Genomic DNA, 26,711 nt, shown 5'->3' on the forward strand with positions numbered 1-26,711 from the left:
CTTGATGGCGTAATGGCATCTTCATTGCCTCAGCAAGGTCTACAAATATTTAAAAAAAAAAACAACCCTCAATAAAACAACCCTATCAGTCATTAAAAAGCCGGTCTTTAGCAACGTCGTGAGAGAATAAGGAGGAGAGGAAGGGGCAGGAGGGGTAAGAAGCTGCAGCTCTTCAGCCCTTTGCTGTGAGTGGTAGAGAATAGCAGGATTGGGGGGGGTGTGGGGGAGACTGGTGTATATTCATAGAAATTAACGAAAGACCCAAAATCTACATCACTACTTGTTCCGTTGACCAGCTACGTACGTGTCCCCGTGATAGGACCACCATCAATCAGGTGTGTGGGAAAAATCTGGCAGGAAGTTTTCGGTTTCCCTGCAGCACACCCGGAGGAGAAATGTAGCATTACACAATGTCCAGGCAAATCAATGGACTGTAATACAAGACAGTCCTCCAGAGTGCAAGATACTCTGTAAACACTCCACTCAGATGAGAATCCTAGAAAAGGAAAAACCTCCATAAAAGTCCCTAATAGGGAGGATAAAATGAGCTTTCTAATCCAGACAATCTCATTAACATTTTTACTGGGCCCAGGATAGTAACATCTATTCCATTTCCTAACTGTGACAGTCCGGCCAAGTTACCACAACCATGTAATACAAACAATCTCAGAAAAATCTGTAAAAGTTAAAGAGTAACTCCACCCAACGTTCTCCCTAAAAGGAGTGTTTGGTATGATTTGGCCACCACAATATGCTCACATGGCATTTGGTCGTTCATGAAAATGCCTTAAAAAAGACCTGTATGTATGTGTATAAAATATATGTTTATTTGTACCTGGTGTAAATGCTGCTGTCCTCCTGAATCCGGTGATGTTTTTCTCTCGTTTCTGCTCCTCTCAATTCCTGAGATATGGCCTATTTCCCCTATAGGTCCATCTGGTCTTTATCAGCCAAGTGGGCATGGTCTTCAAAAGTGAAGGACCACCCCTGCTTAGATTTTTATAGAGGGAAGAGGGGGCAATATCTCAGGAACGGAGAGGTGCAGAAACATAAGAAATGCATCGCCGGATTCAGGGAATCAGTGGCAATAATACCGGGTTAAAGAAAAATAAAAATGTTTATGGCAAGTGACAGATTCTCTTTAAAGGGGTTTTCCACTAGCTAGACTTATCACATACTTTTCAGTGGTGGTCAGACTGCCCCAATCCCCACTGACATACTTAAGAAATGGAGACTGCAGCAGTTTGATGTAAGACCTAACCGGTATATTTTAAAAAATTAGCATAGGGTAGACTGCGTAGAAAGCCCTTTAATAACTATATCTTAAAGGGGAAGGAAACCATTCTGTTTTTCTATACTCTTTCCCTTAGAATAAGCCATCATAGTATGATCATTCAATTCCGATCCCTTACAACATAAAGCCTGGGTTGCACTTATTTTTTTCATCCAGGCAGTGCCAACCATACGAGCGGCTCGAAATCACACATTTTAATAAAAGACAAAAAAGTCAAGAATTTTAGATTGTTTTTTTTTTTTTTAATTTGGCATTTGTTATTTGCATTTATATTAAGCAAAGTGCATCTTTTTAATTTTTCTCGTTTATACACATTGCACAATACATAAATAATGATGCTTATAAAACGTCTGTCTATTTACAAGTAATAATATATTTATATATAACATAAAATACATTTTCTTTAATAAATCTCATGGTTTTTTTCCGTTTTTTTTTTTCTTTTTTCTTAAAAGGAGTCCATTTTTTTTCCTGTTATTTTTCTTTTGTTTTGTTTTTGTTTTGTTTTTTTTTGTTTTTTTTCCAAAGCACTACATTGCTTTAAAGATCCAAAGAGTGCCTACTCTTGTTCATCTAAACTTCGGGTTTTTAGAAAAATAGCTTATGTTAATTAATCGTGCTCATTGAGCCATAACTAATGACAACGCATCATACGTCACGTACGACACATAGAAGAAATGAACGTCCTCTGTGCATAACTTGTACCTTAGAAGGAAGAAAATAGCAAATACTGTACGATACAGAAATCTATTCTGCAGAATCCCTAACCTATGTGTCAAAAGCAAGTGAGGATAGACTGTGCGGCGACCATAGTGTCCAGCGTATAAGCGCACGCTCACTATGGGCGCCATTACCATACGCAGACACGGAAAATTTAATAAAAAAAATTGGCGGTGCAAAAAAAATCCACCCAATAGTAGAAAAGGTGTCAAACCTTTTTGTATATATTTTATTTTATTTTTTTTTTGGAAGGGAACTATTAATCCCAAAATTGCTGCGTGTAAATGGGCCTTTAGGGTTATTAAAAAGGGGTTGTTAAGAAAAAAAAATGGTGTTTCTAAACAAAAGGTGCCACCCTTGCCCCATAGATTGTGTATGGTATTGCACCTCTGGCTGAGCTGTAATACCACAGACAACTTAAGCAAAGTTCTATTCACACTTTTTTGCTGAGTTTCTGAGAAGGATTTGGATAGGTTCCGCATGATGCTTTTTCAGGTGGTTTCCAAGGCAGAAAAATGGATAGAAGAATGACCAGAAGCATGTCCGTGGTAAAATGACAATACTGTACACACATGGAGGCTTTTAATACTACTTTTAACCACTTCAGGGTGCTGAAACCTTGGAGCGCTGAAAGATAGAAGGGTGAAACATGATCATTCTTCTTGCGTTTTCCCCTTGGAGCAATACAAGTCAAATGGAAAGCTCAAAAGACGCCTATAATAGGCATTTTGTGGTTTTGTTTTCTTATAAAAATGCTAGTGGTATCTTTTGTTATTCCATGGAGTGAAAAAAATATAAAAAAAAATATTGGAAAGCAACAGTAAAGAGACTTCACAAAAACCATTCCCCCAAAAAAATGCTGGCAAAAAAAAAAAATCCATAAAACGATCAAGAGACAACCGAAATAAAACTACTCGAAAGAAGCGTCAAGAAAAAGAAAAAAAATACTCCAGAATTTCTTGGAACGTCTTCGGAACAAAAAACTTGTCTTGAGTGTAAAAGACGTCATGTGAACAGCCTCAGTTTCTGCTCCAAAAACTCAGCAAAAAATAGTAATAATAAAAAAATAAAATAAATAAAGACTGAATCAGGCACGATTTTCCAATTCTTGGACAACCCCCTTTTAATGTTTATTTCGCACTACTGTGCCGCACAAACTACTCACTTCTTATACGCTAAATCATAAATTAAATCATTGACCATCGAGAGCCTCTCAGAACGGCTGAAAGGATTAAAAAAAAAAGAAAAAAGCAAAGAAAAAAAAAACTTCTATATGTATATAACCAGTTTTAGATATACATATATATGAGAAGGTGATAAATATGACCGTGGCTTTAGAAGAAAGAGCGGCAGCTTTTATCCTGCATCGGCTTATTTAAAACAACAAACCTAAGGCGCTGCCGAAAAATAAGAAAGAAAAAAAAAAAAGTGTTGATGATGTCATACGCAGGGGAGGGACAGTGGGGCTTGCCGGGAGGTTGGCAGTTTTTTTTTTTTTGGTCTGGTCTTTATCAAATTAAAGCATAGTCACTTCACCCCAGACTGGAGCACATACCGTACTCCTCACACCGACCATCTGTAACCAGCAAGGTTGCCCCAACCAAAGATAACCATCTCACATGGTGAAGGGCCCTCCTACAGGAGAACCCCCCCAACTCAAGCCCAAGGCAGTTCCTTCTAGGATTATATTGTTCCCTGGCTCCATAATTTGGCCAAAAGAAAGCTAGTCTTGGGTTACCCCATTAGAAGCCACCCAGAGCTTGAGTTAGGAAGTCCAAGAACAATTTTTGGTGGTTTGGACCATCCCAAAAAACTTCTTGGGAATCATCCAAAAAGTTGACATAGGACAAAGCGGTGGTTCTCCAGGTGTCATCAGGATCTGTTCGGAGTGTCCTCCAAGATGTCTGGAGAATCCTTATCTGATGGTGACATTACAACTATTCAACTTTTCCGTACCCCGACATCAGGAAGAAGGAGAACAATGGTGAGGTGGAGGGGTCAACGTTCCATAACAAATAAATACTGATTACTCCACCTTTGCATTAATAAAATGTTACCATGAAGGCGTTCCTATCCATCACTCTCCCGCCCCTCTTATTCTCATTCACACATGTAAAAAAAAGAAGAAAAAAAAAAATTTAAAGGACCCCACCCAAAAAAAAATAATAATAAAAAAAAAATCTTGACATAAGCTATTTCTCAAAACAAATAAAAAAAAACAGACGTGAAAAACAAACATTTTGCACAAAGAAGCAAGCACTCGGAAGGAAATATTAGCAGCATGTAGTCAGAGAGTCCTAAAGTCCACTCGATTCCAAGTCATCGGTTATTAAATATCACCTCCAACCAGCAGGGGCAGCTGCTGATAAACTGTCTCGTGTAGCACTGTCCCCAGCCCTTCACGAAGCTTATCTGTACAGTAAATCCAGTCCACGGCTGTTGCATGAACTCGTGGTCGTTAGGCCTTTGCAAACTGTAAGCTTTCTCATAGTCAAAAGCTTTGATGGAGAAGCCGGGGAACACTTTATGGACCAGCAACGTCCTAGAGTCAGGGTTGTCCAGTGTGGCCGACTTGATGAAGATCGGATAACTGCTGCGATTATAAACCCAAACGCCGTCCACCTCCTTGGTCAGCTGGATCCCATAGCCAATCTTGCTGCGGACTTTTTGCACCAGCTGACTTTTGTTGTCCGAGTTTAGTTGTCCAATGCAGAAGCCATTCCCTTGAGGTAGGTCATAAAAGATATCCAGGGAAGGTTCTTGGACAGAATATAATCGACCCACCCGTGTCTTTTCTTCCCAGTATGCAACCACGCACCAATGGGACAGGTCCCCAGACTCCTGGAGGAGTTGGGAATCTGTGAAGAAATAATAATAAAAAAAAAACTTATTAGAAAAATATTTCCATTTGCTAACAATAATAAAATATATTAAATATAAACATATACGTCATATATTATAAAATAATAATGTACATATCAATTATTAAGTACAAATTATAAAATATAATATGTATTATTTAAAAATCACAGTGACACCTGGAGGCTGCAATGATACTACAGGCATTAAAATAAAAAATGATTGGAATTTTTGCTATTACATTTAAAACGATGTATCAGCAGAAGGGTAGGGGAAAAAAAGCAATATTGTGCTTCATATATATTTTTTTAAGATATATGTATATATATATATATATATATATATATATATATATATATATATATATATATATATATATATATATATATATATATATATATATACACACACACACACATACATACATACATACACACAAACAGGTATATTTATTTATTTTTTTCTTTTTTAATAGAGATAGATAGATAGATAGATATATACACACACACACACACACAGTGAATTAAAGTCGTGGTTTTAGGTGCTCAGGGTGGGGACCGGAAGTTGAGCGATGAAGTATTAATTATACTTTTTGTTTGTACTTAGAAACACAACCTCCATGCATCCCTACTTGGAAAGGAGTTTGCTTAGCTCTATTCACTGTCAAACAAAGGAAAAAACAACAGTAGCAAAAAGGACAATAAATATGTAACAAAAAAAAAAAGAAAAAAAAAGAAGTTAAAATAGCCCTAAAAATCTACTTTAAAAATAAAAAACAAAAACACTAAAGGCAATTTAGCATTTTCTTCCCTTCTTTCTTAAAGAGTCCTTGCACAAAGCACTGATGATATCTAGGCGGGGGAGGGGAGAGCTGAATAGGGGATGGAGGTTTAGAAAAATTCCATATCAAATAAGCAGAAGGAATTCAGACAAGCTTAGGTGTGTGCGCGCCCGCCGCGGCCTCCGTATCCCCCCTTCATTGTGCCTCACAATTCTTTCTTCAAATATCTCTATCCAATTGAAACCTGGCACCAAAAAAGGCAGAAGCAAGGGAGAAAAAAAAAAAGAAGAAGTGGGAGGGATGTAGGGAGAGGGCTAGGAAACCTATCAAATTACCTTTCACCTAACCTTTCAAAACTACAGTGCTTTCTTACAGAAACCCAGAGAGAAAAAAAAGTTATGAAAAGCAAAAAAAAAAAAAAAACGCTAAACGAGATCAGAACACAATTTAACAACAAAAACAACACACTTAGTAAAAAAGCAAAGAAACCCTAAACAGAATCAAGAGCTGAAAGTTTAAAAAGTTCAGAAGTTTGGTTTTTTTTTTTCAGTGTGAAGGGGCTAGAGGAAAAAAAAAAGTAAGTAACTTAACCCTTATGGTGGAGTCTGGAGGACTAAAAATATACAAAGATTCCAGAGTATATACGGTGTATAAAAAACAACAACAACAAAAAACTGCTTGTAAACTTAATGAAAACGAATAGTAAAAAAAAAAGAGGGCAGGAAATATCTGTAAAAGGAAGCGCTGTAGCCAGACAAAATCCTTAAGACGGCATTTTTTTTTTCCTTTCATCTCAAGGGCCCTGCCAGTACACCCTGCAATTTTCAGACAGACGTCAGTAAGGAGAGGAGTTTTCAGATTATTGTAATTGCCTAGCCCAAATAAATTGCAGGCTTGGCGAGTGTAACCTACTCTCGTATTAACCTTTTCCTGGCCTTAAGCTAACAGACAAGATATCGGTGCCCCCTTTTTAGGGTCTTTGGAGATAAAAATTAAATAAAAAAAAAACACGTTCAGCATTTTACATCTGTATTTGTAAGCCAAAACCAGGATTGGGTGATCGGTGACGCGTTTCTATTATACTTTTCCTCTCGTTGTGTAAGTGTTTTACATCAAGAGTGGAACAAATACTGGACGTGTGAAAGTATTAATCCTACGGCCCCCTTAGGTCTACCTATACCCCAGCCTGTGCAGAACACATTAATAAAAATAGGCTGTTATTAGCACACCTAATACTATTGTCTGCCAGCTCAGCTGACCTGTGGTCACTTCTTTTCAGCAGGGGCAGCAGACGCCCCCTACCGTCTAGACTAATTCATACTGCAACCATCCATTTGCATTTAACAAGAGGAGGCCATAAACAGACCAAGAGAAGATTTTTGGCCTGCACCCTCCCCAAAAAATGCAGAAAGGCAACACTCAAAAATATTAGTCCATGTGATCATTTACTACTAGAACTTCTAGTAAAGAGCTTCAGAATTTTATTTTTCTTTTTTTTTTAGAGCGCCCACAAAAAGAAAAAAAAAAAAAAGTTTACTTTTTCTTTTTTTTAATTTTACTTTAAATTCTTCCTTTTTTTTATTTATTTTCACATCCTTTCTCTACTCCCCAACATGAAAGGAGGCCTTCCAGGAAAGGAGGAGGTGTGGCGGCGGTGGTAGGGGATGGCGCTAGACCAGTCTGTGTGTGTTTGTGTATGCATTAGTGAATACCACATAACAAGCCGCTCATTGCCACATACAAAGGCTTATTTAATTGGCAGAGCGTAGAAAACGAGCTACCCCTGGGCTGGCAATGAACGGGGCCAGTTATCGGAACAGAGGGCGCACTTTATGAATGAATTTTTGACCAGCTTCTTCAATGACATTTTTTTTTTTTGCAGGTAATTACCAAACTTTTTTTTTTTTTTTTTTCTTTAATGGTTCCAAGCCAAGGTACACTATAAATATGTCTACTCAGTTCCGTTTTAAGGGACAGGCGGTGTTGACTGGATGTCTAGTCATTGCGATTGGGAACAATGCCTTGCCTGTGATTGGCCTCTGGAAAGGAAAATGTTGCCTTCTTCAGGTTAGAATTTATGCCTGGATATTTTTTTTTTGGAGGGGGAAGGGGTTTTGGACAGAGTTAAGTAATACTCCTCCACAGCGCCCCCACCTGGTAGGACAAAGATTTTTTATTTTTTTTAATGAAGGGACACAGAATGCCTCGACAATCTCACCAGCTCCAAGTGCACCCATAAGGTCAGTAAGGTTGGCTCAGTAGTCAATATTCATTAGGAGACAGCCCAAGACTAAACAAAACAGTTCTTTCCGCCTCTCAAACAAGGCAGGAGACAAAAAAAAAAAATAGTCTGCCCAACTCCAGAGTAACAAAGGAACCAGCTGATTTTTTTTTTGTCGGTGTCTGCCCATGTCCCAGAACCAGGAGTCTCATCAGCCATGCAAATTATAGAGTGTATTTTTTTTTTCTAGGTTGAAGTTGAGTCTCTTAACAGCAAAATGCCTTGGAGGAAGGGTGGGATCTATTAGGAAGCCAAAACCCATCCACATTGTATTTACAGTATTCGGATGAGATGCCGAGCGCTTTTAACCCTTTTGACTGATGTCCTCTACCGCAGAGGAACAATTGCCAAATTTTACAAAAGTTTTCAAAACTTTTTAAAAAGTTTTGCTTATATTTCATCACTTAAAAGAGACTCCGTCCTCCCCTCCTGACAAGTCTGGTTTAGTAAATACTTGTATTTCCCCCCATGAAATAAGTCTAGAGAAATGTCCATTGTGAAATAATTCTAGACAAATCTCCATTGTGTCCATCTTCTTATGGGTTATTCCTCCTGGTAGCGGATGAATAAATGGTGTGTAAAACTTCTTGTCAAAAGTGGCGTTTTCCTACATCAAGGCAAGGACCTTGAAAAGGACTGGTGATATACCGTGGTCAGTTTATTCATACATTGCCAGGAGGAACACCAGAGTGATGGCGCCATCCCATCTTAACTGTAAAAACAAGCAATTTTGCAATTTACTTTGTGTTAAAATTTGCAGCCGTTCTTGAGATATTAACATTTTCCTTATTTTTCCCCATTAGTTGCCTTGGAGACCGACCACTGCTGATGTCTCGTTTTGTAAACACTCTAGTGAAGCTGGCCGGGAGTAGGAGTTAACATCGCACTACAGCGATCCCGGCCAGCTTCAGTGGAGTGCTTACAGGCTCAAAAGAGAAAAGAGCTTGTGCATGCGCTGAGCATGTTCAGCCACTGCTGTTAGTCAGCAGCGGTGGTCGGGGTCCAGGCAAAGTGTGAATATCTCAAGAATGGCTGAGAATTGTAAGAAACTGTAAATTGCAAAAGTGCTAGTTTTTTCAAGTACTACCCATCTACGGAGGTGGGAATAACCCCTTTAAGCATCAGAAGTACCTGTGTAACCTTACATGAGGTGTCTCAAGGGCCAACCGGACAAAGCTACTTAGTGGATCAAGCCTAACGACGTCTCCAAGACTTCCTAAGTTCAAGCCGCTCGCTCATCTTCAGTCTCCGAATAACAAACAGCCCTGTCATTGTACAGGACACCATAGACATAAGGCGCCATGACTTATGCAAAACAGCACCAAGTCCTACACAATGGATGCAACACAAATCATGTATCAACAAAGGAAAAACAAGCAAAACGAGCCTTAGAATAGAAACCAAGAAAAAAGAAAACTCCACCACCAAAATTATCAAAAAGTCAAAGAAAGAAATATCACAAAAATCCATATACATGGTAAGAGTCCGCCATTAGGACTGATGGCCGCCCGGCATGGAAGATGGCTACGAGAAACCAAGGCGGCTCACACTTTTTAGTCTTCCCCAAATTATTGCTAAAGAAAACCCGGATCTTCCTCAACGAGAACCTATTTAACGTAAGGATCAGTCTGTGGTCAAAATCCTGTATGGAAGGGAGACGCCGGCGAACCTCAAAGCTAAACAGTCAGGAAAATGTATATTATCAAGCGAGCGCGGTTTCATGTTTGGAGACAATTTCAGCCTATAAAACAACCTCAAAGAACAAATTGTCTGCAGGGAAAAAAATAAAAATAAAAAAAAAATATGTATATAATAACCTCAGTCAGGGAGGAAACTCTTAAGAAATGGAGACGTCTTTTATTAAAGTATGGAAAAAATTAAAAAACATAAAAATAAAAAAAAGTGATGAAATGTACATGTGGACTCGTTCACCTCCTATTCCCTATGTGTTTACATGGACTATCATGGGTGTAGTCATCGGGTAATCCGCTCATCCAATAACTGCGCGGTCTATGACGGAAGTTTCTTTCATGGTTCACAAAGTTTAGAAAAACTTTTCTAAAACTTTTAAAATTGTTGCAAGCCCCGGGCCCCGCGCTCAGAGGGACCCCACTTGGAGCTATGGCACAATTAACCGTATGGAAATGCACAGATCTCAATCTGACATTTTCCCCAAAGATGAATCTGCACGCGACGTTACCGGCGCCATTTTATTGAAGCCCATTGAGCGATCAATCTGCACAAGCATCGCCCGCGGGAAGGACAACACCGGCGCAGAATGTAAATAAGGAAGGAGATAGAAAGCAGAGGGGACATAGAGCCGAAGACCCTACCCTCAGTCCCACCCCACAGGTCTGCCCAGATGCACGGAGACTAAAACTTCTAATGATTGTATAAAGACCGGGCTGCAGATTCCTTCACTGAAGTGATGTATTATATCGGTATACCAGCGCCATTATGGCAGTGGCTTTAGTTTAATAATGACAGGTTCACTTTAATGCAGTGTTCATTTTTATACAGTCTGGGGGCTATTGTGAGGGCTATTCGACAGTTTCGAGCCATTACGCTGTCTGGAAGTTAATGGGGGGCCATTGGACAGTTTGAGGGATAGTGTAAGGACTAATGTAGGGGCCATTAAACAGTGTGAGGGCTTCTGTGGAAGTCATTATACTGGGTTTTGGGGGAGCAGTGAGGACATTACTGTGTCTAGAGAAGCTGTACATTCGGGGCACTCAGTATTGTGGTCTTCAAAGGGGAAAAATGTGGACACCAATTTCTAGGGCATTAGCAAAGGGCATTCATATTTTCTTGGGGGCAATTTTACCATCTAGAGGGCACTATGCAAGGGGCACAGTGGTGGCATTATTATGTGGGGCAATAAGAGGAGCGCTGTTATTGTACCACACAGCAAGTGAAGTAATAGGGACACATACAGCAAGAGCGGCTCAGTATTGGGGTATCAGGGGCAGTAATAGGGGCACATACGGCAGCAGCGGCTCAGTATTGGGGTATCAGGTGCAGTAATAGGGACACATACAGCAGCAGCGGCTCAGTATTGGGGTATCAGGTGCAGTAATAGGGGCACATACGGCAGCAGCGGCTCAGTATTGGGGTATCAGGGGCAGTAATAGGGACACATACGGCAGCAGCGGCTCAGTATTGGGGTATCAGGGGCAGTAATAGGGACACATACGGCAGCAGCGGCTCAGTATTGGGGTATCAGGGGCAGTAATAGGGACACATACGGCAGCAGCGGCTCAGTATTGGGGTATCAGGGGCAGTAATAGGGACACATACGGCAGCAGCGGCTCAGTATTGGGGTATCAGGTGCAGTAATAGGGACACATACGGCAGCAGCGGCTCAGTATTGGGGTATTAGGTGCAGTAATAGGGACACATACGGCAGCAGCGGCTCAGTATTGGGGTATTAGGTGCAGTAATAGGGACACATACGGCAGCAGTGGCTCAGTATTGGGGTATCAGGTGCAGTAATATGGACACATACGGCAGCAGCGGCTCAGTATTGGGGTATTAGGTGCAGTAATAGGGACACATACGGCAGCAGTGGCTCAGTATTGGGGTATCAGGTGCAGTAATAGGGACACATACAGCAGCAGCGGCTCAGTATTGGGGTATCAGGTGCAGTAATAGGGACACATACGGCAGCAGAGGCTCAGTATTGGGGTATCACGTGCAGTAATAGGGACACATATGGCAGCAGAGGCTCAGTATTGGGGTATCAGGTGCAGTAATAGGGACACATACAGCAGCAGCGGCTCAGTATTGGGGTATCAGGGGCAGTAATAGGGACACATACGGCAGCAGCGGCTCAGTATTGGGGTATCAGGGGCAGTAATAGGGACACATACGGCACTAGCGGCTCAGTATTGGGGTATCAGGTGCAGTAATAGGGACACATACGGCAGCGGCGGCTCAGTATTGGGGTATCAGGTGCAGTAATAGGGACATATACAGCAGCAGCGGCTCAGTATTGGGGTATCAGGTGCAGTAATAGGGACACATACAGCAGCAGCGGCTCAGTATTGGGGTATCAGGGGCAGTAATAAGGACACATACAGCAGCAGCGGCTCAGTATTGGGGTATCAGGTGCAGTAATAGGGACACATACGGCAGCAGCGGCTCAGTATTGGGGTATCAGGTGCAGTAATAGGGACACATACGGCAGCAGCGGCTCAGTATTGGGGTATCAGGTGCAGTAATAGGGACACATACGGCAGCAGCGGCTCAGTATTGGGGTATCAGGTGCAGTAATAGGGACACATACGGCAGCAGCGGCTCAGTATTGGGGTATCAGGTGCAGTAATAGGGACACATACAGCAGCAGCGGCTCAGTATTGGGGTATCAGGTGCAGTAATAGGGACACATACGGCAGCAGCGGCTCAGTATTGGGGTATCAGGTGCAGTAATAGGGACACATACGGCAGCAGCGGCTCAGTATTGGGGTATCAGGTGCAGTAATAGGGACACATACGGCAGCAGCGGCTCAGTATTGGGGTATCAGGTGCAGTAATAGGGACACATACGGCAGCAGCGGCTCAGTATTGGGGTATCAGGTGCAGTAATAGGGACACATACGGCAGCAGCGGCTCAGTATTGGGGTATCAGGTGCAGTAATAGGGACACATACGGCAGCAGCGGCTCAGTATTGGGGTATCAGGTGCAGTAATAAGGACACATACGGCAGCAGCGGCTCAGTATTGGGGTATTAGGTGCAGTAATAAGGACACACAGCAGCAGCGGCTCAGTATTGGGATATCAGGGGCAGTAATAGGGACACATACAGCAGCAGCGGCTCAGTATTGGGGTATCAGGGGCAGTAATATGGACACATACAGCAGCAGCGGCTCAGTATTGGGGTATCAGGGGCAGTAATAAGGACACATACGGCAGCAGCGGCTCAGTATTGGGGTATCAGGGGCAGTAATAGGGACACATACGGCAGCAGCGGCTCAGTATTGGGGTATCAGGTGCAGTAATAGGGACACATACGGCAGCAGCGGCTCAGTATTGGGGTATCAGGTGCAGTAATAGGGACACATACGGCAGCAGCGGCTCAGTATTGGGGTATCAGGTGCAGTAATAAGGACACATACGGCAGCAGCGGCTCAGTATTGGGGTATCAGGTGCAGTAATAGGGACACACGGCAGAAGCGGCTCAGTATTGGGGTATCAGGTGCAGTAATAGGGACACATACGGCAGCAGTGGCTCACTATTGGGGTATCAGGGGCAGTAATAGGGACACATACGGCAGCAGCGGCTCAGTATTGGGGTATCAGGTGCAGTAATAGGGACACATACGGCAGCAGCGGCTCAGTATTGGGGTATCAGGTGCAGTAATAGGGACACATACGGCAGAAGCGGCTCAGTATTGGGGTATCAGGTGCAGTAATAGGGACACATACGGCAGAAGCGGCTCAGTATTGGGGTATCAGGGGCAGTAATAGGGACACATATGGCAGCAGCGGCTCAGTATTGGGGTATCAGGTGCAGTAATAGGGACACATACGGCAGCAGTGGCTCACTATTGGGGTATCAGGGGCAGTAATAGGGACACATACGGCAGCAGCGGCTCAGTATTGGGTTATCAGGTGCAGTAATAGGGACACATACGGCAGCAGCGGCTCAGTATTGGGGTATCAGGGGCAGTAATATGGACACATATGGCAGCAGAGGCTCAGTATTGGGGTATCGTCATGAGGAATTTGAGCAGGTTGGGAATAGATGGTGATGGGGCAGGAAATGTGAGAAGTGAAATGCATCTTTGTTCTCTCTGCAGCCGAGTCCTAACTGGAGAAGTTGTCATGTCGGTCTGGGCAGGATGGAGAACTCTGGAAGAGTGAATGATTCCATCAGAAAGAACGTCAGCGGTAAGTCACCATCTATAACTGTACTGTAATCCCCTATATGATCTGCAGGACAGATATCCATCACTATACGGTCACCATATGGCGGTAATATCAGTGTGCCCCCATAGTTGTAATCAGCGTTACCATTAGGGGCCCACTCATGTTTTGTCCCCCCCCCCCCCCCCCCCCCCGAGTTGGACCCTTACCTACACCTCTGGTTTACAACCATGATGATCCCTATGAGATAAATAATATCCAACCCATATAGTCTATGCAAACCCAAAAAAATTAACCTCTTCCTCTCCTCTATCCTACACCAGACAGTTTGCAGCATTTATTACATTCCACTCAATAAATTCCACTGCTGAATCGGATGAAGGAGGAGGGAAAAAAAAACCAAAAAAAAACACATAGTCCCGTCCCTCCTCCCCTCCCCCCTATTGTACAACTGTTCCCTTTTCATCCCTTGCAGTGTAATACCAGGCGGTCACACGACTACTTAGCTGGAAGGGAATTAAAAAAAAAAAAATGCTTTACCACCAGCCAGGTTGGAGACAGTGTGCAGACTTAAAAAGTTAATCATTACTTATGTCTGCCTTCATAATCTAATCAAGTCCCCTCAGCACATGCTAAACTCACATCCACACGCACAGTCATGGCAGCTGCGATAGACACCCGCTAGCGGGAGAGAAAAAATAAAAATGGGAAAAATAGAAAAAAACTTTAACTTCAAAATATTCAGTATTTTTTTATTATTTTTTTTATTTTTTAAACGCATTGTGTATTAAAATCCAATCCGGATAGACATATTATTAACTCTACATGTACATGGATCATGCGATGAGGGGCGGGGAATGACCTTCCAGATTATAATTGTAATTTCCAGGAGACAGGACAGCCAGATCACACTGTAAGAAGCCAGACAAATGTCTAACGACCACAGACGTCAGCAGCAGCGAGGTTAAAATGTAACTAGCTCTCTGGTTTAATGCTCTCCTGCACCCTCCTGTCTACTACATTAATATAACCCAGACAGGCTTTATGAACAGGGACTGCCAGCTGGGATGAGACTTTATTTTTTTTTCTCTTTTCTTCTTTTATTATTATTATACCAGTCATTTATTCGGGTTTCTTGCTGCCTCAGCAAAGTTTATAGTCCAATTTTACCTATTGCAGGTACATGCAAGGCAGTGCACCTAAAAACACGCTTTGGGGAACGCACGAAAACAATGGCTTCTATACTTTACTCTACTCTATAGGTTTCTAGAATAAATGGCTATTTTTTGTAAATTTTAAGATTTTTTCTTCATTTTAGGTTTTGTTTTTGTTTTTTGTTTTTTTACACATACACAGCCCAAGTTTTCTAACTCACTTAAGGACCTTTTTTTCCTCCTTTTATAAAAAGAAAAGATCTCAGAGTGAGTTAAAGAAAAGTGGGTTATGTATAGGTAAAAAATAAATAAATAAATAAAAATGCAAAAATAGTGTATTCGGCATGCTCAAAAAATATGTTGGGAGTCCCCGTACCTGCATGTCTCTCGGCTGTTTGACAGCCGCACCACATGCAGGAATTGGCTAACAGGTAGATAATCCTTAATGTGTTGCGGCTGTTGAACAATGTCTCTAGTTACTCCCTTCTCCTCTTCTCCATAGAACTTTATAGGCACCAGCTGTCATCTATCTCCGTCATATAAAAATCTGTATTCACTGAAGACAGATTTTACCTCTGAATTGAGAATAAAAGAAAAAGTCCAGAAGGAGAAAAAAGGCAGAATTAGCTTATAAGATAGTACAAAGTTTCCCATTTTCATGCGTACTATTGAATTATAAAATAAAAATTATAACGACGGTTACTCATTGGCAGTGAAAAATGGTAGTGAAAAAAAAATGATTTAAAAATGGCAGGCCATGTGTAATGGCTTTCAGGGTAGCAGTAATGCTCAGAGCCTATTGTGACACAAATACAAATCCCGGCCTCATCATCTCCTTGCCGTAAGGTTACTGGGTTATTGAGGTCTATTCTTTTGAGAGCACATGCTCCCCGGATGAACGCTATTATCTCATCAATACTCTCATCAGTGCTACCTAGGCCTCAGCTGGAGGGGAGCGCTTGCGTGCCAGACATGTAAAGACCGTATAATGGCTGAAAAAAGCAGTATTGTAGTTTTATTCAGTAACGAGTGACTGTCCTGTGGCGAGACTGGATCTAGAGCGGTCATTAAAAAAAAAACCTCAATCCAAACAGTAATAAAAAAAATAAATAAAAAAAAGTGGAATGTGGCCTAAGAGCCATTTTTGAGGCTGAGACTAGGGGAATGACATTTCTATAGTGAAAAGAAAAGCTGCGCCATACGTCTTACTGGAGGTCTCCACGGTGGGATTTTCCGTATCCTCAAAGTCAAGCAAAGCATATACCGGACATAAGATGTTATAAAGAGCGAAAGGCCCTGGGCAAAAACTAAAATATTACAACAGGGCACGTATAGAGAGACGCTTATATCACCACCAAATTTACAAAATGACGCTTCTGTTTGCAGAAGGAGTTCGAAAGGGTAAAAAGCAACTGAAGCCTTACAGGGGAAAAAAAAAAATCTAATTTTTACAAGTTAAACCCAAGATAATGACGCTGGGTGGGGACCCGTGTGAGTCTACAGCCGCCAAAACCAAAATTAGCTCACAGCCAACAACCTTCTTGGCCTGAAAAAGTTTGGGGAAGGAAACCAGAAAAACAAGAAAAATAATAAAATGGCACAAAAAATAAAATAAAATAGGGGTCTGGGGGAACACTATGATATAGATGGTGATAGGATTTAGATTGCAAGGCAACTTTTTTTTTGTTTTTAATAACTTTTACTAAGTGAATAAAGGCGCTTTTAAAATTCTCTTTCTTAAGAAGAGTTTTTGGCAGGGTTGTCACACGAGGAATGATGCAGCTTCCTCCCCTCGCTTAATATTTCCTGTTAACTAGTAAGGTGAAAACTATTGCTGGCCCATGAAATGAGTCACTGGCAATATTTTGGCTTTATCCTGGAATCGTTAAACAAAAAAAAATAAATAAATAAATAAATTAAGAAATATCCAGTATATTTAGTTAGTCAACACCCCAAAAAAGGGGCAATCCGTTTAGTTGGCCAACCACCTCAAAAAAGGGGCAATCCGTTTAGTTGGCCTATCACCTCAAAAAAGGGGCAATCCGTTTTGTTGGCCTATCACCTCAAAAAAGGGGCAATCCGTCTAGTTGGCCTATCACCTCAAAAAAGGGGCAATCCGTTTAGTTGGCCTACCACCTCAAAAAAGGAGCAATCCGTTTAGTAGGCCAACTGCCTCAAAAAAAAGGGGCAATCCGTTTAGTTGGCCTACCACCTCAAAAAAAAGGGGCAATCCGTTTAGTAGGCCAACTGCCTCAAAAAAAGGGGCAATCCGTTTAGTAGGCCAACTGCCTCAAAAAAAGGGCCCTCGTTGAAAATCAGTTTGCGCCTCCACACTCCCGTTCTCGGACCGCCATGTCCGAGCTTTTAGACGAGTGCACGTGGGCGTTTGCCACCTGGAAATAGGACCTCTCGTGGTGAAGAAGTCATCTGTGCCCCAATGTGAATGTTCACTTAAGTTTTATTTGTGTGTCACGACTAAATTGAGGCTGCGGATAAGAAGCCCAAATCTTTGGAGCTGAAAATAAACTGCGAGGAAGCTGCTCGGTGACAGTAGGCAGTCAGCCAGACTGCTGTGTGGGTTATTTAATCCTGCTTAAGAAAGATGGTTGTGTTGGCAGTGACCTCGGCGTGGCCTGTTACAGTACTCTCCTAGACAGCTCATTCTCAGGTCATCAAGAGACGGCACCAGTAGGAATTCAATGTTCATTTTCTAAACTGTGCAGTCACGTAGCTGATAATGCAGGCAGCAGACCGATAGCATGAAGCAAGGGAACATTAAAAGGCACCATGACCACGTTGAGCGCCGGAGCGATCCGCCCAGACAGCTATGCCCGGAGTGGCACCGCACATTCCTGTCGTCTTAAGAATGACAACATCCAAAAGGGCTGCGATAATGGAGCCAAGAAGTTCCCATGTGGCCACAAACTCATAAAACATACAGAGGAAAAAAAAAGGCATAAAAAGTACAAAAGTACAACAAACCCCCCTCCCCCCCAAAAAAAAACAACAAAAAACCAGCATAATAAATCTCTAAAAAAAAAAAAAATAATAATTGACAATAGTTTTCTTTCAAAAGTAAAAGAAAAACATGAATAAATTAAGGTTTAAAAAACACCCTTTAGTTTTGGAGACCCCACCTTAGCTGGCAAACCCTTAAAAAGTAAAAAAACACAAAAAAAAGCAAGATGCAAATAAAATTAAAAAATCGTTGCGGTCCTTTTATTTAAAAAAGTAAATAAATAAAATATATATTATAATGATAATAATAATAATAATAATAATAAAGAAAACTTTAAAAACAGCCCCCACAGCCTTGCAGAGCCCACCCTAGCAGCCTGAAGAAGCCTCTGCCAGGAAAGAGTCGGACATAAGAAGGCCAAAAGCTATAGGAGGCCCCTGCCAAGAGCCAGCTTCCCTCCTCTTCGCCGGCCTGGCCTCTAGCGGGGACGGTCAGATGGTGTGTACTTTACAGCCCTACTCCCAGTCTGGCAGGCGGCCTAGTCTCATCCGAAGCCTTTACTCTGTCGTCTTGCTATTAACCCCTGACGATAACCTCACTTTGTAGCGGCCAATTCAGCGTCTCGCTCTCCGCTCACGCAGTTCACATAATCCTCCAGTAACATGTTTTTCTACTGCCAAAGAAATTACAAGGAGAAGCTCAAATTTCTGGCCTCTCCCTTTTTCCACCTTTAAAAAATAAAAAATAAAGAAAAAAAAAAACCTATAGAAATCCAAGAGTCAGAAATGCAATAATCGGTCCCAAAACTGAACATCGAAGAATAAACCCATAGAAAACAGAGGTGGCCATTGTGGGGCCCCGGCCTACAGCAGTCTTCTGCCAAGTCTATAGAACCATATCTTTTCTCTGGAAAGGTGGGTGACAACCAATATGGCCGCCAGTGGACCAGTTGTCATGGAGCTAAACTAGACTTGTCAGTGACATATACAGCCCTACTGACGAACAAGCCAAAATATTATGTTTTGGAGTCTGGGAAAGTTGGGTGGCAGCAAGGTCATCCTTCTGTCACAGCACGTGGCCACAAAGGACCCCCCTATGTCACAGCACGTGGCCACAAAGGACACCCCTATGTTACAGCACGGGGCCACAAAGGACACCCCTATGTCACAGCACGGGGCCACAAAGGACACCCCTATGTCACAGCACGTGGCCACAAAGGACACCCCTAAGCTACAGCACGGGGCCACAAAGGACACCCCTAAGTTACAGCACGGGGCCACAAAGGACACCCCTATGTCACAGCACGGGGTCACAAAGGACACCCCTATGTCACAACACGTGGCCACAAAGGACACCCCTATGTCACAACACGTGGCCACAAAGGACACCCCTATGTCACAGCACGTGGCCACAAAGGACACCCATATGTTACAGCACGGGACCACAAAGGACACCCCTAAGTTACAGCACGGGGCCACAAAGGACACCCCTAAGCTACAGCACGGGGCCACAAAGGACACCCCTAAGTTACAGCACGGGGCCACAAAGGACACCCCTAAGTTACAGCACGGGGCCACAAATGACACCCCTATGTCACAGCACGGGGCCACAAAGGACACCCCTATGTTACAGCACGTGGCCACAAAGGACACCCCTATGTCACAGCACGGGGCCACAAAGGACACCCCTAAGTTACAGCACGGGGCCACAAAGGACACCCCTAAGTTACAGCACGGGGCCACAAAGGACACCCCTATGTTACAGCACGGGGCCACAAAGGACACCCCTAAGTTACAGCACGGGGCCACAAAGGACACCCCTATGTCACAGCACGTGGCCACAAAGGACACCCCTATGTCACAGCACGTGGCCACAAAGGACACCCATATGTTACAGCACGGGACCACAAAGGACACCCCTAAGCTACAGCACGGGGCCACAAAGGACACCCCTAAGTTACAGCACGGGGCCATAAAGGACACCCCTATGTCACAGCACGTGGCCACAAAGGACACCCCTATGTTACAGCACGTGGCCACAAAGGACACCCCTATGTTACAGCACGTGGCCACAAAGGACACCCCTATGTTACAGCACGGGGCCACAAAGGACACCCCTAAGTTACAGCACGGGGCCACAAAGGACACCCCTATGTCACAGCACGTGGCCACAAAGGACACCCCTATGTTACAGCACGGGGCCACAAAGGACACCCCTATGTTACAGCACGGGGCCACAAAGGACACCCCTATGTTACAGCACGGGGCCACAAAGGACACCCCTATGTTAGAGCACGGGGCCACAAAGGACACCCCTATGTTAGAGCACGGGGCCACAAAGGACACCCCTATGTTACAGCACGGGGCCACAAAGGACACCCCTATGTTACAGCACGTGGCCACAAAGGACACCCATATGTTACAGCACGTGGCCACAAAGGACACCCATATGTTACAGCACGGGGCCACAAAGGACACCCCTATGTTACAGCACGGGGCCACAAAGGACACCCCTATGTTACAGCACGGGGCCACAAAGGACACCCCTATGTTACAGCACGGGGCCACAAAGGACACCCCTATGTTACAGCACGGGGCCACAAAGGACACCCCTATGTCACAGCACGTGGCCACAAATGACACCCCTATATTACAGCACGGGGCCACAAAGGACACCCCTATGTTACAGCACGGGGCCACAAAGGACACCCCTATGTAACAGCACGTGGCCACAAAGGACACCCCTATGTTAGAGCACGGGGCCACAAAGGACACCCCTATGTTAGAGCACGGGGCCACAAAGGACACCCCTATATTACAGCATGTGGACACAAACAACACTCCTATGTTAAAGCATGCAAAACAAAGGCCTCCCCTATGGTATAGCATGTGGACACAAAGATACTCTTATGTTATGTGGGTAGAAAGGACAAACCTAAAAAATAGCATGTAGGTCCAAACACCTATGTTATAGTATGTGGATACAATGTACATACCCATGTTATAGCATGTGAACACAAGGCACAGCCCTACGTTATAGCATGTGGATACAAACACCTCTGCTAGAACACCCCTCTGTTATAACGTCTAGATACACAGAACACTCCTTTGTTATACCACATGATAAACACCCCTGTTATAACATCCCTATGTTATAGCAGGTTTCGCTCAGACAACCTTTAAAACGCAAGCAAGTCATAACAGAGTTTAACCTCCGCTCGATTTAGGCCTTAGCGCAGACACGACAGGTAAAAAAAAAATGTAATTTTTAGTTCATTATTAACAGGATATGTGGCCAGGCAGTCACATTGTGGAGCCTCAGTGAATGAGCGGCCGCTCCGCGACATGAAGAGTTACCAGAGGATCAAAGGCGCAGACAAACATTCCTGGCTTGTTTGCCATGTCATAATGAAGCTTAAGGCGAAAGACGGGAGGACCTTTGTAGAAGGGAAGAAGCAGAACCCACGGACAGCAGCGTGCTCACTGCCCCAAGTGGGATTTAGAGAACCGACATATGTAGCAGAGATGAGTTTATCACCTCGCTGCATGAGGCATCACCTCGCTGCGTGAGGCATCACCTCAGGTTATCAATGCGGTGTGAAGAAAAGTTCCCACATAACGAAAAATTACAACAAAAAATAATCACATGGTCCAGGAATGGATTCTAATATGGCAAGACGTCATCATATTTTTCACTATGGCTCTATTATGTGCGTACTCTAAGGCAGTATTTTGTGGGTACTATAAGGTACATTGCTGGAAACTGTATGGCGCCATTATGTTAGCATACTAAGGTTGTACTGTGTGGGTGGATAAGCAATGTATGGCTGTAAGGTCGCATTGTGTGGGTGCTGTATAGTACTATTATACAGCACAGTTATGTTAGTATTGTATAGCAGTGTGTTTGTGGGTGCCTTATGGTACCATTAGCTTGCACTATATGGCGCTTTTATTTAGGTACTTTACATAAGTATTGTGCATGTAAATGGCACCATTATTTGGCCACACTATTAAGTACATACTCTAAGGTAGTATTATGTGGGTACTAAATGGTACCATTATATGCTTCAGGCATTGATAGGCAATGTATGGCACTAATAGGCAATGTATGGCACTATTAATACATACTCTAAGGCAGTATTATCTGGGTACTCTATAGAATCATTATGTGATGGTACTGTTATGCTGGTACTCTGGTAGTATTGAGTAGGTTATATTACTTGGCACTGTATGGCAGTATTATGTAGGTAGTATGGAGGAAGGGGTAATGTAGATTACCAATATTTATCATGGTATTGCACCATTATGTTGATTCTCTGCAGTGGTATGGAGTAGGTTATATTACTTGGCCCTGTATGGCAGTATTATTTAGGTAGTATGTTAATGTAGATTACCAATATTTATCATGGTATTGCACTATGTGCTTGCTTCTCTGCGGGAGTAATGAGTAGGTTAGATTACTTGGCACTGTATGGCAGTATTATGTTGTTAACGTCGACTACCAATATTCATCATGGGATTGCACTATTAGGTTGATTCTCTGCAGTGGTATGGAGTAGGTTATATTACTTGGCACTGTATGGCAGTATTATGTAGTTAGTAAGGAAGAAGGGGTAATATCGACTACCAATATTTATCATGGTACTGCACGATTAGCTTGGTTCTCTTCGGTGATATTGAATAGGCAGTACTATGTAAATACTTTAGGCAGTATTGTATGGCGGTATTATTTATGTACAATGGGAGTCTGGTGAATATAATGACAGTAGAATTGAATTTCCCTTTTACAAAAAAAAAAAAAAGTCAGTAAAGCCCAATTCCAAGGTATCTCCTTAATCTACTCCTGTAGGTCGCAGAGTGCCCCTATACCAGGCGCCCACAGAATAAAAAAAGGCAAAAACAAAATGCAGCGACTTATTCGGCAGTTTGTTGCCATATGAATATTTTGGGTTTTTTCTTTGCGTTTGTTGGACGAGGTTATTAAAAGGCGAGAAGATAAAAGGTCTCCCGTTTGGGACGACAGGGAAGGCTCTGATAAGAGACAAACCACAGGAGGGTCATTAAGTAAAGATTGCCCACAAGAGTTGTTTCTGTGCCAAGAGGAAAATTCTTTAAAGAAAAAAAAAAAACGAGGAAAAAAAAAAAAAAACGAAGCAGGAGGAGGGGGGAGTTTTATATACAACATGAAAGGGCAGCACAAGTGAATTAAAGGTCACCTCTGTGCTTTGCAGGAGGAACCAGCTCTTTTGTGAGAGGCCCGCCAGGGATTAGGTTTTTAGCATTTACATTTTTTCTTGCTTTGCCAAAGGAATCAAATCTCTGGCTCCAGTCTCCCAAGTCCCGACCTTCATCCCACCCCCCTGAACTGTGCCCCATTCATTAAGCCAGCTAACTGCAGCGAGGCCCAAGGCAAAAAAAAGCAGGGGAGAGAAAAAAATAAAAATCTGCTTCTACAGAGAGCAAGTCTCATTGGTTGTATCCAGAAATGTGCACAAAAGAAGAGAGGAAGGGGCAACTCTACAGATCCCACCATGGATGGTGCAGAGAGAGGAAGGGGCAACTCTACAGATCCCACCATGGATGGTGCAGAGGAAGGGGCAACTCTACGGATCCCACCATGAATGGTGCAGAGGAAGGGGCAACTCTACGGATCCCACCATGGATGGTGCAGAGGAAGGGGCAACTCTACGGATCCCACCATGGATGGTGCAGAGAGAGGAAGGGGCAACTCTACGGATCCCACCATGAATGGTGCAGAGGAAGGGGCAACTCTACACATCCCACCATGGATGGTGCAGAGGAAGGGGCAACTCTACGGATCCCACCATGGATGGTGCAGAGAGAGGAAGGGGCAACTCTACGGATCCCACCATGAATGGTGCAGAGGAAGGGGCAACTCTACAGATCCCACCATGGATGGTGCAGAGGAAGGGGCAACTCTACGGATCCCACCATGGATGGTGCAGAGAGAGGAAGGGGCAACTCTACGGATCCCACCATGAATGGTGCAGAGGAAGGGGCAACTCTACAGATCCCACCATGGATGGTGCAGAGGAAGGGGCAACTCTACGGATCCCACCATGGATGGTGCAGAGAGAGGAAGGGGCAACTCTACGGATCCCACCATGAATGGTGCAGAGGAAGGGGCAACTCTACGGATCCCACCATGAATGGTGCAGAGGAAGGGGCAACTCTACAGATCCCACCATGGATGGTGCAGAGAGGAAGGGGCAACTCTACGGATCCCACCATGGATGGTGCAGAGAGAGGAAGGGGCAACTCTACAGATCCCACCATGGATGGTGCAGAGAGAGGAAGGGGCAACTCTACAGATCCCACCATGGATGGTGCAGAGAGAGGAAGGGGCAACTCTACGGATCCCACCATGAATGGTGCAGAGGAAGGGGCAACTCTACGGATCCCACCATGGATGGTGCAGAGAGAGGAAGGGGCAACTCTACAGATCCCACCATGGATGGTGCAGAGAGAGGAAGGGGCAACTCTACGGATCCCACCATGAATGGTGCAGAGGAAGGGGCAACTCTACGGATCCCACCATGGATGGTGCAGAGAGAGGAAGGGGCAACTCTACAGATCCCACCATGGATGGTGCAGAGAGAGGAAGGGGCAACTCTACGGATCCCACCATGAATGGTGCAGAGGAAGGGGCAACTCTACAGATCCCACCATGGATGGTGCAGAGGAAGGGGCAACTCTACGGATCCCACCATGGATGGTGCAGAGAGAGGAAGGGGCAACTCTACGGATCCCACCATGAATGGTGCAGAGGAAGGGGCAACCCTACAGATCCCACCATGGATGGTGCAGAGAGAGGAAGGGGCAACTCTACAGATCCCACCATGGATGGTGCAGAGAGGAAGGGGCAACTCTACGGATCCCACCATGGATGGTGCAGAGAGGAAGGGGCAACTCTACGGATCCCACCATGGATGGTGCAGAGAGGAAGGGGCAACTCTACAGATCCCACCATGGATGGTGCAGAGAGAGGAAGGGGCAACTCTACGGATCCCACCATGGATGGTGCAGAGAGGAAGGGGCAACTCTACGGATCCCACCATGGATGGTGCAGAGAGGAAGGGGCAACTCTACGGATCCCACCATGGATGGTGCAGAGAGGAAGGGGCAACTCTACGGATCCCACCATGGATGGTGCAGAGAGGAAGGGGCAACTCTACAGATCCCACCATGGATGGTGCAGAGAGAGGAAGGGGCAACTCTACAGATCCCACCATGGATGGTGCAGAGAGAGGAAGGGGCAACTCTACAGATCCCACCATGGATGGTGCAGAGAGAGGAAGGGGCAACTCTACAGATCCCACCATGGATGGTGCAGAGGAAAGGGCAACTCTACGGATCCTACCATGGATGGTGCTGAGAGAGGAAGGGCAATCCTACAGATCCCACCATGGATGGTGCTGAGAGAGGAAGGGGCAACTCTACGGATCCTACCATGGATGGTACAGAGGAAGGGGCAACCCTACGGATCCCACAATGGATGGTGCAGAGAGAGGAAGGGGCAACATAGTGGACCCACCATGAATGGTGCTGAGAGAGGAAGGGGCAACCCTACAGATCCCACCATGGATGGTGCAGAGAGAGGAAGGGGCAACTTTACAGATCCCAATATGGATGGCAGAGGAAGGTGCAACTCTACGGATCCCACCATGGATGGTGCTGAGAGAGGAAGGGGCAACTCTGCACTGTCCAAGGTGGGATCCGTAGAGAGAGGAAGGGGCAATTCTGTGGCTCCCACCTTCGATGGTGCAGTAAGAGGAAGGGGGAACCTCTACAGATCCCACCTTGGATGGTGCAGAGAGGAAGGGGCAACTCTACGGATCCCACCTTGGATGGTGCAGAGAGGAAGGGGCAACTCTACGGATCCCACCTTGGATGGTGCAGAGAGGAAGGGGCAACTCTACGGATCCCACCTTGGATGGTGCAGAGAGGAAGGGGCAACTCTACGGATCCCACCTTGGATGGTGCAGAGAGGAAGGGGCAACTCTACGGATCCCACCTTGGATGGTGCAGAGAGGAAGGGGCAACTCTACGGATCCCACCTTGGATGGTGCAGAGAGGAAGGGGCAACTCTACGGATCCCACCTTGGATGGTGCAGATTTTATAACATTTTTTTTTTTTATTTTAGCCAGAAGTGAAGTTGGAAGAAACAGGGAAATAGAAAAAGGAAGGATTTCTCTTTTCTATTTGGATCCATTAAAAACTGCACAATATTTAGAAAGAAGAAGCAAAGCGATTGGAACAACTCCTTAACATGGCAATCGCTTATTGGTAACTACTCCATGTAAATAAGCCTTTTACCCAAACGGCCCATAGAAAGCACCCAGGTATTGTACACGATTACTCCGCAGACACATCAGTGCCACAATGTAACAGGTCACATCAAGACAACAAAAATAAAAAACAGAAGAGAGGAGACGACAGCTCCGCCATCCCCCCTCGCCTCCTCGCTCTTGCAGAATTCGCCTTCTCTTGGGGTTCCACATTAAAGCAGAAGGCGAGCACGCAGAATGGGCCGCTTGTAAATCAGCGCTAATGCAAAACAAATGCTGTTTCATGTGGTGGTGCTGGGCTTTTTCATGGCTTGTGCGTAGTCAAGCTCCTTCCTTCCATGAATCAACACTTATCAGAACCTCATTACAAGAGCAGGCTAAAGTTACACACCAACTTTTTCAACTTTTTTTTTTTTTTTTTTTGAAGAAGGGGTAGTAGGGTAGACGAAAAAAATATATCAACTCAAAAAAAAAAAAAAAAAAAAAAA

The 26,711-nt window shown here is 44.1% G+C and overlaps 1 protein-coding gene across 2 annotated transcripts in view; it reads right to left on the reverse strand.

Annotated features, from left to right (window-relative positions):
* Positions 1–1,544: 1,544 nt before the first annotated feature.
* SMAD7 (SMAD family member 7) overlaps positions 1,545–26,711 on the reverse strand; it is a 33,982-nt gene continuing 8,815 nt past the window's right edge. For both annotated transcript variants that reach the window (XM_077283407.1, XM_077283414.1), the window contains one exon: positions 1,545–4,872. In XM_077283407.1, coding sequence (XP_077139522.1) covers positions 4,334–4,872 — 539 coding nt within the window. In that variant the 3' untranslated portion in view covers positions 1,545–4,333. The remainder of the gene's footprint in view (positions 4,873–26,711) is intronic.

This window comes from Ranitomeya variabilis, chromosome 1 (assembly GCF_051348905.1).
Source record: "Ranitomeya variabilis isolate aRanVar5 chromosome 1, aRanVar5.hap1, whole genome shotgun sequence".
Classification (NCBI taxonomy): domain Eukaryota; kingdom Metazoa; phylum Chordata; class Amphibia; order Anura; family Dendrobatidae; genus Ranitomeya; species Ranitomeya variabilis.